Below are 16011 nucleotides of genomic sequence, written 5' to 3' on the forward strand. Positions count from 1 at the left end.
CTGGAGTGGCTTGCCAATTCCTACTCCAGGTGGATTGTGTTTAGTTGGAACTCTCCACTATGAACTGTCCATCTTGGGTGTCCCTGCACAGCATAGCCCATAGCTTTTCTGAGTTACTCAAGCCCCTTTGCCACAACAAGGCAGCAATCCATGAAGAGGAACATATAATCCTAATTACTATTTATTGGGCAGGACAGAATAATTATATAATTATCTACTTTGGACAGTAATTATACTATGGGCTCTCAAGTCAATTCTGACTTATGGCAATGCTCTCCAAAGTTTCCTAGGAACAGACTACTAAGAAAAAGTTTACCAGTGCCTTTTTCTGTGGGGCACTATGGGACTGTACAGTTTTCCCAAAGGTACACAGACTGGTTCTTGTCTCATCATGAAAGTCCACATACTCTGCTAGACTTTCATACATTAGTGTGCTATCCATGCATTGTAAGTACTGAATACTGAGTACTGTGCACAGGAGCTTAAAATAATTCTTTCCCATCTCTTAAAACATCACTGTTCAATTTGTATAGGGGTAGATAAAAACATTCTTCATTGTAAAAGTTAAAAATATACAGGACCACACTAAAGTTAGGCTTGCTGACCAAACAAAGCTCTGGCAACAGAATGCATAATTTGGGCATCTGAAATTTGGTTCATGGCAATGTTCCCCCTAATTGTCATCTCATCTGTGTGGGAGTCTCACCTGTTTGCAAAACCCGGAAGTAAACAGGCATTGACACACACACCCAGCTGCTGCTGTATGCCGCCAATGGAGCTCTTGCACACGTTAGAGGGAACGTTGGTTGATGGTCTAAATCTAAATGGCAGTGTCAACCAAAGTACTTCCACCAAATCCTTGGGATTTACTTACTGATTTAGGTAAATTCCATTAATTCAATGGGTATCCTCTGACAGGGACCAACAATTGGAATTAGTCCATTACACCCAAACAGTTTAGCCCATGCATATAATAACTGAAGATGGGTGATATGAGGAGGCACAGGTACTCTCTCAGTATACTTGGAGAAAAAGAATATTGCCTTGATTCTTTCCAGTCCAGGTCCAGGCCATGGCATGGTACCAAGACAGCACTGGTCACAAATCTTTTAAGGGAGGCTGATGGGGAAGGAATGACTCTGTTGGTACTCCTGGATCTCTTAGCAGCTTTTGATACTGTTGATTACAGCATTCTCATGGTTAAGCTGTCAGGTGTGGGGATTGAGGGGCTAAACTCAGCTGGCTCTGATCCTTTTTTTGCAGTCATTTCCAGAGAATTCAGTTTGGGGAGGAATTGTCAGCCCTCTGGACTCTCAATTATGGGGTGCCCCAGGGTCATCAACTTCACCAAAGCTTTTCAACATCTACGTAAAACTGTTGAGAGAGGTCATCAGAGATTTGGAGAACATTGCCATCAGTATGCTGATGACACACAACTTTATCTCTCCTTTACATTCTCCATGGTGGATGCTGTTCATGTGCTTGAGCACTGCCTGGCCTTAGTTCTGGAATGGACCAGGGCTAACAGACTGAGAGTGAACCCAAAGAAGACAAGAGATCCTTCTTCTGGGTTGTCCTTCTGACATGTTAGAGACAGTTTTCCTAAGTTGGATGGGGTAACCCTTCCTCTTAGGGATCAAGTTTGGGTGTATTCCTGGATCCAGTTCTCTCAAGAAATTCCCAGATTGATTATTGTAGGTTTTTTTGGGCTGCTTGGTCGTGTTCTGCAGAGCCTTCGAGAACACAAATTCCCAGATTGCAGGCATGTCCAGGTCAGCCTTTAACTAGCTGATCACTCAGTTCCATCTCTACCTGGATGAGGGGGCCCTAAAGACACTGGTGCATACACTGGTGATCTCCAAGATTGACTACTTTAACACTCTGTACATGGGGCTTTCCTTGAGACTGAGCTGGAAACCACAGCAGGTTTAGAATATAGCCACCGGGCTGCTGAAGAGTGTGAGTAAACATACCACGTCTCCTGAGTTCTGGCTCACTTGCACTGGTTACCTGTGACGTTCAAGGTTAGTTTTAACTTTTAAAGCCTTCCATGGTTTGGGACTTTGTTACCTGTTAGAGTGCCTTTCCCCAAGAACATTGAGCCACACTACCAAATCCTTGCAGGCCATGCTCCTATGGATTCTATACCAAGGAAGGCCAGAAACACCAGACATTTAGCGTTCTCAGTTGTGGCACCAGCCCCCTGGAATAAACTTTCGGTCAAGCTATGCCTAGTCCCCTTCTTTCAGAACCTTTAATGGACTTTCTCTTACATTTTTAATGTTTTCACATAGCTAGTTCTCCTTAATCCATAAACATCAATTCAACATTTATATCTCCTTTAGATGCTCACCAAATAATATTACTGTATATTATATTCCTAATTTGTAGTGTAGAATGATATTAGAATATATTTGACAATGATATTAGAATATATTTGAATTCCTGTAGGATGGTGTATTATTGTTACCAATTAAGAAAATATGTTCTCTTAGTGAATCATAAGTTTCAGTTAAATTAAGGATTTGGCTGGACTTAGTACACTTGCATAAAAGAGAGAGGAAAGAATACTTTGTGTTTTAAATAAGGCATACAGGTACTGCAATAGACATCATATTTCAAGACATAGTACTTCTTCGCTCGCATAACAAAGTAAATATATTATGAATTGGTGTCTTGGGAGAATTAAGAATAATAAAGGATGAAAATTGCAATGGGTGAACAGAATAACTAGCAAATGCATGCTCAGAAAATAAAATACATATACCACTAGGTGTCACTCTTCAATTATATATTGCATATTAAACTTGTAAGGTGAAACTTGCACCATAGCTAATTTGAGACAAATACAAGACACAGGATGTATACATTTTCTACACACCATCTTTAAATAAATCCCATGTTTTTAAAAAGTTTGTATTGTGCTTCTATGGACAGGTGCAAATGTTTTGAATAAACAAATCAAGGAAATAAAACTATACATTTTCTGTTAATTGTTGTAAACCGCCCAGAGTAATAAATAAATAAATTAAAAAATTAAATAAATAATACCATCCTGCACAAAATGCCTGGATTTTGTTTGTTTTCTCATTGACCACCACAGCTATTTTAGTCTATTTCCTTTAACAAAAGTCACTTGGGGAGGGAGGTAAATGTATGATTAATTCTAGTTATTCTGATGTGTTACAAATAAATAATTTAGTACATTACATATTTTTCAACTTTCCACATACCTTTAAAGAAACAATAGCATTCAGCAACAGTTTAATTTCTACTAGGATTGTTCATCACCCGTAAGACTTGTGGGAGCAGCAGAGACCCAATAGTACATTTTCAGATGTAAGAGAGAACATCACTCACATTTTGCAAACAAAATGGAAATCCCATGGTTTTGCAACAAAGACAAAATCCCTGAATTCTAGCACTACTCTCCAGCCCTGAATTCTTTGTACTACTGTACTGCACTCCTTGGAGATGTCCACCACTCCTGCTCCCTGTCTTGCAGCACAAAAAATGGCCTAAAGGTTTATTCATTCATATATTTGAACAAATGTTCTCTGTTTCACCCTTTCTTAGGAATAGGTGCAACATCATCAACTTCACAAGGGGTGGATCAGCATGCATTCCCAATCCTGCCCATTCCAACAAATGAAACTCTACATTAGTCGTATATACTCATTTTATTTTTCTCAGATTTTCCCCAACAACAATTTCTTACCAACTGTAGAACTATCCTCAAGTACGACATCCACATTTCGGTCCCTGTACTCAACCCTGAAGTCAAGCATCCGCGGTTGTCTTTCCACTATTTGTCTGGATGGCACTACATGACGAAATGCAGAGGATGAGGATGGTGTTGATGACGCTGACGAAGAAGGATGACTACTAGGACCATAGGCCGACCCTTGTAAAGTCTCACCACTGTATTCACTGAAAAATATGTTGTTAAGATTTTAAATAAATTGTAGCTAGTGTCTCGTAATAACTTGTTTTGATTGTATAAACATTTTAAGATTAATTATGGGACGCAGAAGAAGATAAATTAGAGGTAACAAGCATAGTGCTAGTGTTCAGACAAATTTCGATCCTAACAATTGTTAGTTGCACACATTGTTAATTAACATATCCAATATTCTCGACTCTGAAACCAGTTAAAGCCAGGATTTGGTCTGTCTGTTCCAATCCAAAACACAGTGCCATCATGTACTTTCAAACATGTAATTTTAGTTATAAAGCGGATAAAAATCAACTTCAAAATCAATAACATGCATGGCCCTTCTTTTTGAAATATATGTCAACCTGAATGTTACCAAAAATATAAAATATTGCAACATGGAACTTAAAAAAATTATTAGAGCAACTGGTGAATAACAAATTAATTTTGACCAGAATTCACAAGAGTGATTCAGCAAGCAAATATAAGAGAAAATCTCCTTACTCCATTCTGATCCGGAATCTCCTTACTCATGTACTGTATATTTGGAATATTTGATTGCTGAATGTTCCCCATCACTCCATCTTGGCAAAATTTCTAGTGACCAAATTTACATTCCTCCTGAACATGATTCTTAATCAGATATACATTTAATGTCAATTAGCAGTAACAGCTAATACAGAAGATGCCATGGCACTTAAGGCTCAAGAAAAATATATTAGGTCACTAATCTGGGGAGAAAAATGGCTTACTGGTTTTCTTCCCAAGTATGGCTTTATATGTATTTTATATGCTCTCCTTGGTCTCATTTGATATTTGTGGTGAGTATTTCTTAAAGTAAGCCAAGGACACACATGAAATATATATTTTCTGCTTTTATTCCTTGGAAGGATTTTAAAAAAACAAGCAAAGCAACAACAACAAAAACAACTTGGACAAGATGCAGTATTTTTAATTGGACAAGCACTGAGTTTAGGATCAACAGGGCTTATTTTAATAATTCTGCCAGACAAATTGTTCAATTATCTTTCCTCCTATTGTTTTGGGTTGTAAAAAAAATTGCAAAAAGAAAAAGAAAAAAAGATTTTCGCAGAAATAGAAAGAATACATTTTGGCAAGCTACATTTCAGTGGAAATTATAAGTGGTTATAGCCATGAAGTCTGAATCAAAAAACCTTATGTTTATATGCCAGCATTTAATACATTTGTCTCCCTATCTATATTCCCACCCCAAAACAGAGAACCTCCTGCTGACTTTTAAAAAATATTTCCCAAATTCTCAACACAAAACAAATGGGAACAAATTATTTAAAAAAAAACCCAAACACAACCACCTTGGTCATTGCTGATAGCTGCATAATCAACTGAGTGAATGGAACTACATTGACATGTACATAACTTTAGCATCAGAAGACTTGTCATCTCAACTGTACACTATAGTAATCCCCATCTTTCTGCATCCCAAATGTGTGTGTGTGTGTGCGCGCATACAGGGGGAAACAAACAAACAATGAAGCACTATGATTCTTTTCTCCACAGAGGCCTCTTTTCCTTCTCTCTAACCAGGAAGAACAAAGAGCAATTCTCAACTCTGAAACCATGGGCAGTTTCAAAGCTATGACAAACAATGGAAGTGCTGTGTTTAGGTGTATGCATTTCCATGCAGAAATATATTGGCCCCAATTCAGAGAATTTTGTGTGCTGGAGCGGACTGTATAAGCCTTGCTGCATATGAAGATCTCCTCTGCCAAACAGATGGCCAGCGCAGAGAGATTTTATACTTGAGCAGGAGGGGAAAAGGGTTCAAGCCTCCAAGCACCAAACAACACAGCCCCATCTGTTTGGCAATGCTCTTGCAGGCAATGCAGGGACACATGTGCAAGCAGGATCAAGCCTACCACTGGGGGTTTTGCCCTCCACACTCTTCCTTTTAGGATATTTTACAGGCAAAACCCAATTCACACGCAGAAGTCTGCATTAGTGTGCAACCCATCCTTGCTATGTCAAGGCAAAACAATCTCATAGTTTCAACAACAAAGTAACCAAGTCAGCTTTTTTCAGAAGGTCAGACTAGGTTCAATGTTAGGGCTAGCACGGTTCAGTAACTGAAATACCGAACATGGGAGACTTGGGTTCATTTTTAACTAGAGCCACGGTTTCATTGTGCCCTGACAAATCAAGCACTCTATTTGACTCTCAAGCTGGAACAGTTGGAGCCCAAGCAGCCCTCTGCTTCTCTCTCCAAAAAAGTTGCCGCAATTTTGGCTTCTCAATTTCTCCTCCCAGCTGCGCCATAACAAATGCCAGTTTCAGGACACATTTTCTTTGGTGGCGTTGTCCAAAGAGCTAGAGCAAAAATGAAAAGACTGAAATCTCTCTGTGTGTGTGCAACCACACGCAGATCTTTGGATTCCGGCCAATATTCCACGGTGGGCAACATCTAAAAATGGGTAAGGTATATTGGCCCTCTGAGCCCCACATGCACAGGTGACACTCACCAATTCCAATTGAATTTCCAGTTATACCACTGGCTGTTGTGCAATTGGCAAAAATAGCCAGATTTTACTTTTAAATGAAGTGCCCAAGGAGCATGTTCCTTTTTGCACGCTCAAGTCCCCTTCTGGGAATCTTTAGGAGTGCTACTGAGCTTGGAAACCAAGTGTCTGTTTCCTGTGTGTCTTGTCTTAAATAATGCAGTCAGCAGCAAATTTAGCATTGGCAAGAGGGCAGTGAGGCAGCAAAAACAGACCATGGAGAACTGCATGCTGGATATTTAACATAAGCCAGTTGATTTTGGAACTTCATTAGGTAATGAGAACCATTTGTTTCTTTTCAGAATGCTCCTTGGATTTCTCAGCTGCTTATGTGAAGTAAGACTAAGTAAAGAAATTTCTATGACTGAAACATGCACTTGACCTTAGTTTAAATCTACAATATTTACTCATACACCAAAATAGCTTCTTTTTATTGCTGAAATTGAAGCCTGAAATACAGAATATAAAAGAGAGACCAATTCTAAAGCAAGGATTCAGGAAGGATAAATGCTAAAATACTAATACATCTATATTAACTATTTTCTGGCAAGTCGATTCTGACCTATGGCGACTCCTTCCAGGAACAGAGAACTCAGATTAATTTTCACTCAGAAGTGATTTACTGCTTCCTTAGATCTTTTTTATAATCTTTGTAGTATAATTATGAAAAATGTCTTACCTTTGTAAGATGCCGTTTTCCTGTGGTATAACACCATTTATAGCTGCCTAGAAAGAAAGCAAACAACATTAAAGTCTATCTTTTAAAAAGAAAAGCAAGAAAGCATATTTAAAACAGAACTGTTCTTTTCCAACAACACAAGAGGCGACTCTACACATGGAAATTACCAGATGGGCAATGCCGAAATCAAATTGATTATATTCTCTGCAGCCAAAGATGGACAAGCTCTATAGAGTCAGCAAAAACAAGACCTGGAACTGATTGTGACTCTGATCACCAGCTTCTTATAGCAAAAGTCAAGCTTAAACTGAAGAAAGTAGGAAAAACCACTGGGCTAGTCAGGTATAATCTAAACCAAACCCCTTATGAATACACAGTGCAAGTGAAGAACAGATTTGAGGAACTTGATTTGGTGGACAGAGTGCTCGTAACATTGTACAGGAGGCAGCAACAAAAACCATCCCAAAGAAAAGGAAATGCAAGAAAGCAAAGTGGCTGTCCAACGAGGCCTTAGAAATAGCAGAGAGGAGAAGGGAAACAAAATGCAAGGGAGATAGGGAAAGTTACAGAACATTGAATGCAGACTTCCAAAGAATAGCAAGGAGAGACAAGAGGGCCTTCTTAAATGAACAATGCAAAGAAATAGAGGAAAATAACAGAAAAGGAAAAAACAGAGATCTGTTCAGGAAAATTGGTGATATTAGAGGAACATTTTGTGCAAAGATGGACATGATAAAGGACAAAAAGGTAGGGAACTTACAGAAACTGAAGACAGCAAGAAGAGGTGGCAAGAATACACAGAGGAATTATACCAGAAAGATCTGGATGTACCAGACAACCCAAATACAGTGGTGCCTCGCTTAACGGGCGCTCCGTTTAGCGATGAAATCGCTTAGCGATGACTTTTTCTGAACGTTTTTGTGCTTCGTTTAGCGATGGTCCCTATGGGCGATTTTCACTTAGCAATGGTTGGGACAATGCTTCGCATAGCGATTAAATTTTGGGTCCCTATTTCGCTTAACAATGGTTTAAACAGCTTCATGTTTGCTGTTTTTTAAATGTTTTTTGATTATTTATAAAGTTAAAGTTTACTGTTTAAAATGTTTGAAATCATAAAGTGCACTTAATAAATCCTTTGGTAACCACATTTGACTTTGTTCTGACTCTTTAATTTGTTGTTGCATTTTTCCCCCATTGAGATGCATTGAATAGGTTTCAATGCATTTCAATTGGGGAACCGCATTTCGCTTAGCGATGTTTTCTATGGCGATTTTTGCTTAAGGACGGCAATTTTTCCTATTGGAACGGATTATCTGGTTTTCAATGCATTTCAATGGGAAACTCTTTCACTTAGTGATGAAATCGTTTAGCAGCAATTTTTCGGAACGAATTAACATCGCTAAGTGAGGCACCACTGTAGTGTGGTTGCTGACTTTGAGTCAGACATCCTGGAGAGTGAAGTCAAGTGGGCCTTAGAAAGCATAGCTAACAACAAGGCCAGTGGAGGTGATGGCATTCCAGTTGAGCTATTTAAAATCTTAAAAGATGATGCTGTTAAGGTGCTACACTCAATATGCCAGCAAGTTTGGAAAACTCAGCAGTGGCCAGAGGATTGGAAAAGATCAGTCTACATCCCAATCCCAAAGAAGGGCAGTGCCAAAGAATGTTCCAACTACCGTACTATTGCATTCATTTCACACCCTAGCAAGGTTATGTTCAAAATCCTACAAGGCAGGCTTCAGCAGTATGTGGACCGAGAACTCCCAGAAATACAAGCTGGATTTCGAAGGGGCAGAGGAACTAGAGACCAAATTGCTAGCATGCTCTGGATTATGGAGAAAGGCAGAGAATTCCAGATAAACACCTGCTTCTGGTTCATTGACTACACTAAAGCCTTTGACTGTCTATATGTGGGACAGAAAACAAGTTAGAACTGGATATGGAACAACTGATTGGTTCGAAATTGGGAAAGGAGTACAATAAGGCTGTATATTGTCCCCCTGCTTATTTAACTGATATACAAAATACAACATGCAAAAGGCTGGACTGGATTAATCCCAAACCAGAATTAAGATTGCCAGGAAAAATATCAACAACCTCTGATATGCAGATGATACCACTATGATGGCAGAAAGTGAGGAGGAATTAAAGAACCTCTTAATGAGGGTGAAAGAGGAGAAGCTCAACATCAAAAAAACTAAGATAATGGCCATTGGTCCCATCACCTCCTGGCAAATAAAAGGGGAAGATATGGAGGCAGTGACAGAGTTTACTGTCTTGGGCTCAATGATGATAAACCTAGACAGCATCTTAGAAAGCATAGACTATACAGACCTTGCCGCCAAAGGTCTGTATAGTCAAAGCTATGTTTTTTTCCTGTCTCGATGTATGGAAGTGAGAGCTGGACTACAAAGAAGGCTGACTGCCAAAGAATTGATGCTTTTGAATTGTGGTGCCGGAGGAGGCTCTTGAGAGTCCCTTGGACTGCAAAGCGAACAAACTTATCCATTCTGAAGAAAATCAACCCTGAGTGCTCACTGGAAGGACAGATCCTGAAGCTGAGGCTCCAATACTTTGGCCATCTCATGAGAAGATTCCCTAGAAAAGACCCTGATGTTGGGAAAGTGTGAAGGCAAGAGCTGAAGAGGATGACAGAGAACGAGATGGTTGGACAGTGTCATCGAAGCTATCAACATGAATTTGACCAAATTCCAGGAGGCGGTGCAAGACAAGAGGGGCTGGCATGCTCTGGTCCATGGGGTTACGAAGAGTTGGACACGACTTAATGACTAAACAACAACAACAACAAAAAGGATTCAATCTCCCATTGAAATGATCTTTCTAAATACAGTAATAACATTGACTTATTAAAAACATATGTAATACTTTAGAGGAAGGTAAAATAAGCCTACATCACTTCTGATGTAAGCTTACATTCTGGAAAGCTGCGGAGCTCAAAAGTGACACATTAAAACTAAAGGTTTTGCCTGTCATGATTTTTTTTTCAGGTAACAAGGGGATACAATGCTTCTTTCTCAAATAATACTAACAACTGGTATCATTACTTTCCCACTTATAATAACATCCACTTACAACTTTTCCTTGTTGCTTTTGGAGGGCTAGCAATGCTCCCTTGGGGCATTTGGAGGAATTTTTTTAAAAAAAGCTGTACTGTAGGCAATTTCCTTTTTAAAAAATAACAAAAAAGCAGCAAGTAACCTAACAAATTAATAGTCACAACAATCATTTTCTTAACTGACACAAGTGACTCAATTTTTGTTTTATACAATTTAATGTAATAAATTATTATTTTAAGTAATTTTCCAAGCTTTGGACAGATGAGTACCCAGCAAGCATGAAGATAAAGCCAATATTAAAATGTTTACACATACTTGGATAAATACAAGTATGTGCACACAGACCCACAGAACAACATTCTAGAGTTACAGTAAGTTATTGAAAAGTGATAATTAGATGACAGGACAGACAACAGTACACAATTGATACTACAAATTCACTTGCATAGACTATTTAGCCCAAGGTGGCTCAAAACAATGGCTCCATTTTTTTCTCTGTTTTTTTTTTTTTATCTGTCTGTTTTCTAAGGACAATTGAGACCAACAAAAAAAGGCCAGAGAAAAAAAGTACCATCAGGAGCACAAGATGAGTAGATGATTAGTTGATCAGTACATACTAGATAAGTGGAAGGTCACCCTTGGTATAGCTTGCACCTGACCCAGAACATCCATTCATTCAGCCACAGAGCATAGTGCCGGCTGCTGCCCCCTCCCTGCCTCAACCACTACTCCCTCCCTTTGCCAGAAATAAAAGGTGAAATAGTCCCTCTCTTTCTCTACAGTATGAACATTCTGTGCTATTGGTCATAAAAACCAGATGCAAAGAATAACATATTTCCTTTATCCTCAGTAGCTCTGTAAAATAATGGGAATGTACTTGAACAAGCTCCCTGTTTTCATATATTTATACACATGCATAACCCAATATTAAGTTCTTGCACATAAGACAGATAAACGAAATGTTCAGTAGGCTTCCTTTATATGGGACAAGGATAGGGGAGCACCCAATCCATGTAGAACACTTTCTTTTGCTCTCAACTTACACTGGCCCTTCTGTAACTCACACAGAACAGCAAGTATGTGATGCACACAGATAAATGGAACCACAATGCAGTGGTGAACACAGCATACACATGATTTTGTTCCTAAAGGGATCAACCTCTGTTTCTGGCATCAAAAATCAAAACATATGCATACAATTATGTAAGACACATTATCTCAGTAATCCTGAAAATAAGATTTAGGAAGAGTTTATACAGATATGCTTTCGTGGGTGTTTTTTTTAAATAGTTCATCCTTCATTTTCCAATAAGCTAATTTCTATCAAATGTACCATTGGGGGGCAGAGGGAGAAATTAAAGTTGGGCATTAGCATACAGATTTATTTACTTAGGAAGAGTCCCTAAATTGATTTGTAAAAACACACTGGCAAAAATCAAATGCATCATCTGATCAGTTTAAATAAGTCAATGGAAATGCAGTATAATGCAGTTGTTAATGTTTTGGACAACAGAGTAGGGAGTTGTTGTTTTAACATGCTGTCAAGTCATCTCACATATGGTGACCCTATGAAAGAGCAATCTCCAAAATGTCTTGTCCTCAACAGCCCTGCTCAGCTCCTGCATACTCAGGATTATAGCTTCATTTTGGGAGTCAATCAATCTCATATTTGGTCTTCCTCTTTTCCTGCTGCCTTCAGCTTTTCATGGAGTTATTGTCTTTTCTAGTGAATCTGGCCTTCTCATGATGTACCCTAAACATGACAGCCTCAGTTTAATCATTTTTGCCTCCAGAGATAGTTCAGGCTCAATTTGACCTAGGACCCACTTGTTTATCTTTCTGGCAGTCTCATACCCACAAAGCTCTCCTCCAGGACCACATTTCAAATGGAACAATTTTCTTCCTGTGAGCTTTCTTCACTGTCCAGCTTTCATACCTACACATACCTACTGGGAATAAAATAGTGTAAATGGTCTTGGTCTCCAATAACACATCCTTACATTTTATTATTTTTTCTAATCCCTTCATTGCTGCCCTTCTGATTTTCAGTCTTCTGATTTCTTGGCTGCAGTTTCCAGACTGATAATTGAACCAAGGTATACAAAATATTTCAATTTCTTCATTGTCAATATTAAAGTTGCATAGTTCTACAGTCAAACTTTAGTCTTCTTGGCATTCAGGTGTTGTCCAGCTCGGCACTTTCATCAGAAGTAATTTCAAGTGATTACTGCTTTCTACCAGTGAGACTGTGCTATCTGCATACAGTATCTCAATTTATCACGCAACAAGTTTATGCATTTCACAAAATCCTTGAAATAGGATATGTATGGAAAGGATTAAAAGATGCCTTTTTTAAAAAAATCTATTGTTTTAGCTGCAGATGCTTTGCAAAGGGGTCGAAATGGAAAACCTAAACTTCCATCACTGCATGTTCAGGTTTGTATGCAATAGAATACACCCACACTAAGAGCACAATCCTGATTAGCTAGGAACGCAGAAGCTAGCTGGGGCCATACTGAACCAAAAACTCATATGGCCCAGGGATGTTGGAAATTACTTCAGATTACCCTTACCCTGGCCTAACATGTTCTGGCATCCTCCCTCATCTGACCTGGCTGATCTGGCACACAGATGGGTTGGTAGATCATTCTGCTGGCAGATCTCTTAAGATCAGTCAGCATAGGGGGGTTCTGTTGGCACAAGGACAGTTGTGCTAGCACAAGAATCTTTTGCCCATTCCAAGCTCACTAAAGCCACATCTTTTAGTAAGGACTGCCCTGCCTATCTTTATGTGGATGCTAGAGATTATTATTATACATATCTTGATATTGGTATACCTTGGTTCCACAATCAATCCAAATGGAGAGTGCAGTCAAGAAATCAGAAGACTTAGATTCAGAAGGACAACAATGAAGGAAATTGGCAAGATCATCAAGTGTAAGGATGTGTCACTGGAGACCAAGGCCAAGATCATCCACACTCTTGTTTTTCCTATCACCATGTGTGAAAGCTGAGTGGTAAAGAAGGTTGATAGGAAAAAAACTGATTTGTTTGAAATGTGGTGCTGGGGGAGATCTTTGGGGATACCGTGAACTGCCAGAAATACAAACAAGTGAGTCCCAGATCAAATCAAGCCTGAACGATCTCTGGGGAAAATATGTTGAAATTGACGCTGTCCTACTTTGGGGCACATCATGAGATTCTCTTGAAAAGACAATACTGTTGGGAAAGGTGGAAGGCAGCAAGAAAAGAGGAAGACCAAATACGAGATGAATTGACAACCCCCCCCCAAAAAAAAAAAAACTATAGGCTTGAGTTTGCAAGACTGCAGGGCTCTTGAGGCCTGGACATTTTGGAGATTGCTCCCTTATGGAGTCGCCATAAGCCAGAAGCAACTTGATAGCACATAACAAAGAGATTTTTGACTCTCTGTACAACCTAACAAGCATATTCTAAATATTGCAGGGAAATGTACATTTAAGGCCATTAAACAATCAGAAAAGCTACCATATGAGTACTCATTACTATACACCTGCATCCACATAGTACATATTACTGTACTGTACAATTATGTTACATTATATCTTGCTTATCTTTCAATGGTTTAATGTGGCATAACAAATTTCATGTGGATTTAAACCAAATCTCCCAAGTTTTAGGCCACCATTCTAAACACTAAACCACCATGCCAACCACATTCATTAAACCAATGGTGGGTGAAGTGCAGTCCTCTGGATACAGCTTGACTGCAGTTCCCTCCTCTTGCTACCTGATGTCTTCATAACATGTCAAATTTAAAGCCAGACTTAAACAGTTCCTTCTAGTTTAATATTAACTTCCCAAAGGTTGGGCTTAATATTTAACTGCCATCAAATATAGTTTCTTTTTAAAAGATGTTTACACAAAGGACATGAAACTGCACTAAAATAACCACACACTACAAAAGATGGGACACTCCAACAGTAGCAGCCTAGATTAATAATACTACAGTTTCTTAAGTTCAGCTGTAAAAACAAAGTTCTTTTTTACACCAAGGCACTGGAGGTATATACTGTATTTGATTCCCAAGAGGAATTTAAAATGCTTTCAGATGCCTTCTTCAGACAATTAAATCTTGACTGTAAACTCCTTTTGTCCTTAGCAATAGCAGTAATACATTCCAGTTCTGGTGATAAACTACAAGACAAGACTTTCAGATCAATACTGGAAGCCACCTTGTATCACCTGACCTAAATGTTGCTTATTTCCTTGTTGTCTCCCTGGTAATTTTCTATTTTTGTCTTTTGAAAAACCAAGTTGCAAGTACTGCTATTAGTCAGCAGGACTGATTTTCCTCCCAAAGGTTGTTAGCAGTTGAATTTCGGACCAAACTGCCTGTCTTAATGCACATGTATGGCAATATGCATGCACAAACATGGTAACACCACAAAGTATACGGCTTGCTTATTCATACACTGAAGTTGCTAGGATTACTATAAGTTGAATATGACCTGACAGCCTATGACACACAAAGTTCTGTTGCTTAGCATAGCAAATCACACTGAAATAGGCCTACTGAATCAATGGGGATTTGACAAGTCAACTCCTTCAGAACCAAATCTTCTTCCATTTCCACCAGTGGCAGCATAAGACAACTAAGTTTATTTATTTATTTAATTAATTAATTTATATCCCGCCTATCTAATCGTGGTGGACTACTCTAGGCGGCCAAGTTGACATAACCATGCAAATATTATCATTAGTTCCCCTCATATTTTAGGGTTTAACGTACCAAAGTATTTGCAATTCACAATATGAAGTTGCATCAGCCAGTATTTTTGAACATGGTTTTACATAACACTGTCACATTTCTCCACTCCAATTCATAATAATGACCACACTCCTTTGAAATGCAACTGCATGTGCCACAGATTTCTGCATGATTTCCTATGTAGTGGACAAATTCAAGCTGCTCATTTATTTATGAACTGCAGTGGTGCCTTGACTTACGAACGTCTCTACGTACGACCATTTCGAGTTATGACCAACTTCGGCCACAAAATGTTGCTTCTACTTGCAACCTGAGCTTCCACTTATGAATAGAAAAAGGCAGGGGGAAATGGTGGAAAATTCAAATTTCTAACTGTAGGTGGCAATGAGGCTGCTTCTTTGGAGCTCTTTCACCCCAGCTGTTAGAAAGCGTGCATTGGAGGAGGCTTGAAACTGCCTTCTTCTGCTTCTATGTGAGTGTGTGTGTGTGTGTGTGTTTGCAGGGAGGCTCTGGGCTGCCTGTTAAGGTAAGGTGCTGTTTTCTACTTTTTTTAAACTGTTCTGGGTGTTTTTGCAGCATGGGTTGAACTGGGGGGGTTATGTTTCTGTGCTATGATGGGTCTTGGGGATTTGTTTGTTGGGGTTTTTTTTCCATTTCCGATGTATCTTGGAGAGTTTTGTTGCTTTTTGGGGGGTTTCCCCATTTCCAATGGGTCTTGGGAGTTTATTTGTTTTTTGTTCCCCCCCCATTTCCAATGGGTCTTGGGGGGGTTTGGTTGCTTTTTGGGGTTTTCCCCCATTTCCGATGGGTCTTGGGGGTTTTGGTTGCTTTTGGGGGTTCCCCATTTCTGATGGGTCTCGGGGGGTTTGTTTGCTTTTTGGGTGGGGTTTCCCCATTTCCAATGAGTCCTGCAAGATGTCATTGTCAGTTAGAATGGCCGCTGAGGATATCATTTTCAGAGAGAGGAAGAATCTAATTTCAGTTGGTCCCAACTGACCTAATGATAGTAGACTATGAATTTCTCCCTCAGACACAAC

The 16011-nt window shown here is 39.2% G+C and overlaps 1 protein-coding gene across 3 annotated transcripts in view; it reads right to left on the reverse strand.

The window, feature by feature from the left end:
- The window catches only part of FAF1 (Fas associated factor 1), a 297114-nt gene that overhangs the window by 253134 nt on the left and 27969 nt on the right, over window positions 1–16011 (reverse strand). For 2 of the 3 annotated variants that reach the window (XM_020788123.3, XM_020788122.3), the window contains exons 3-4: window positions 7148–7194; window positions 3719–3930 (exon numbers count right to left, since the gene is read on the reverse strand). In XM_020788123.3, the coding sequence (XP_020643782.1) occupies window positions 3719–3930; window positions 7148–7194 (259 nt within the window). The remainder of the gene's footprint in view (window positions 1–3718; window positions 3931–7147; window positions 7195–16011) is intronic. The other variant, XM_078392865.1, reaches the window with a different exon arrangement.

This window comes from Pogona vitticeps, chromosome 4 (genome assembly GCF_051106095.1).
Source record: "Pogona vitticeps strain Pit_001003342236 chromosome 4, PviZW2.1, whole genome shotgun sequence".
NCBI classification, from domain to species: Eukaryota; Metazoa; Chordata; class Lepidosauria; order Squamata; family Agamidae; genus Pogona; species Pogona vitticeps.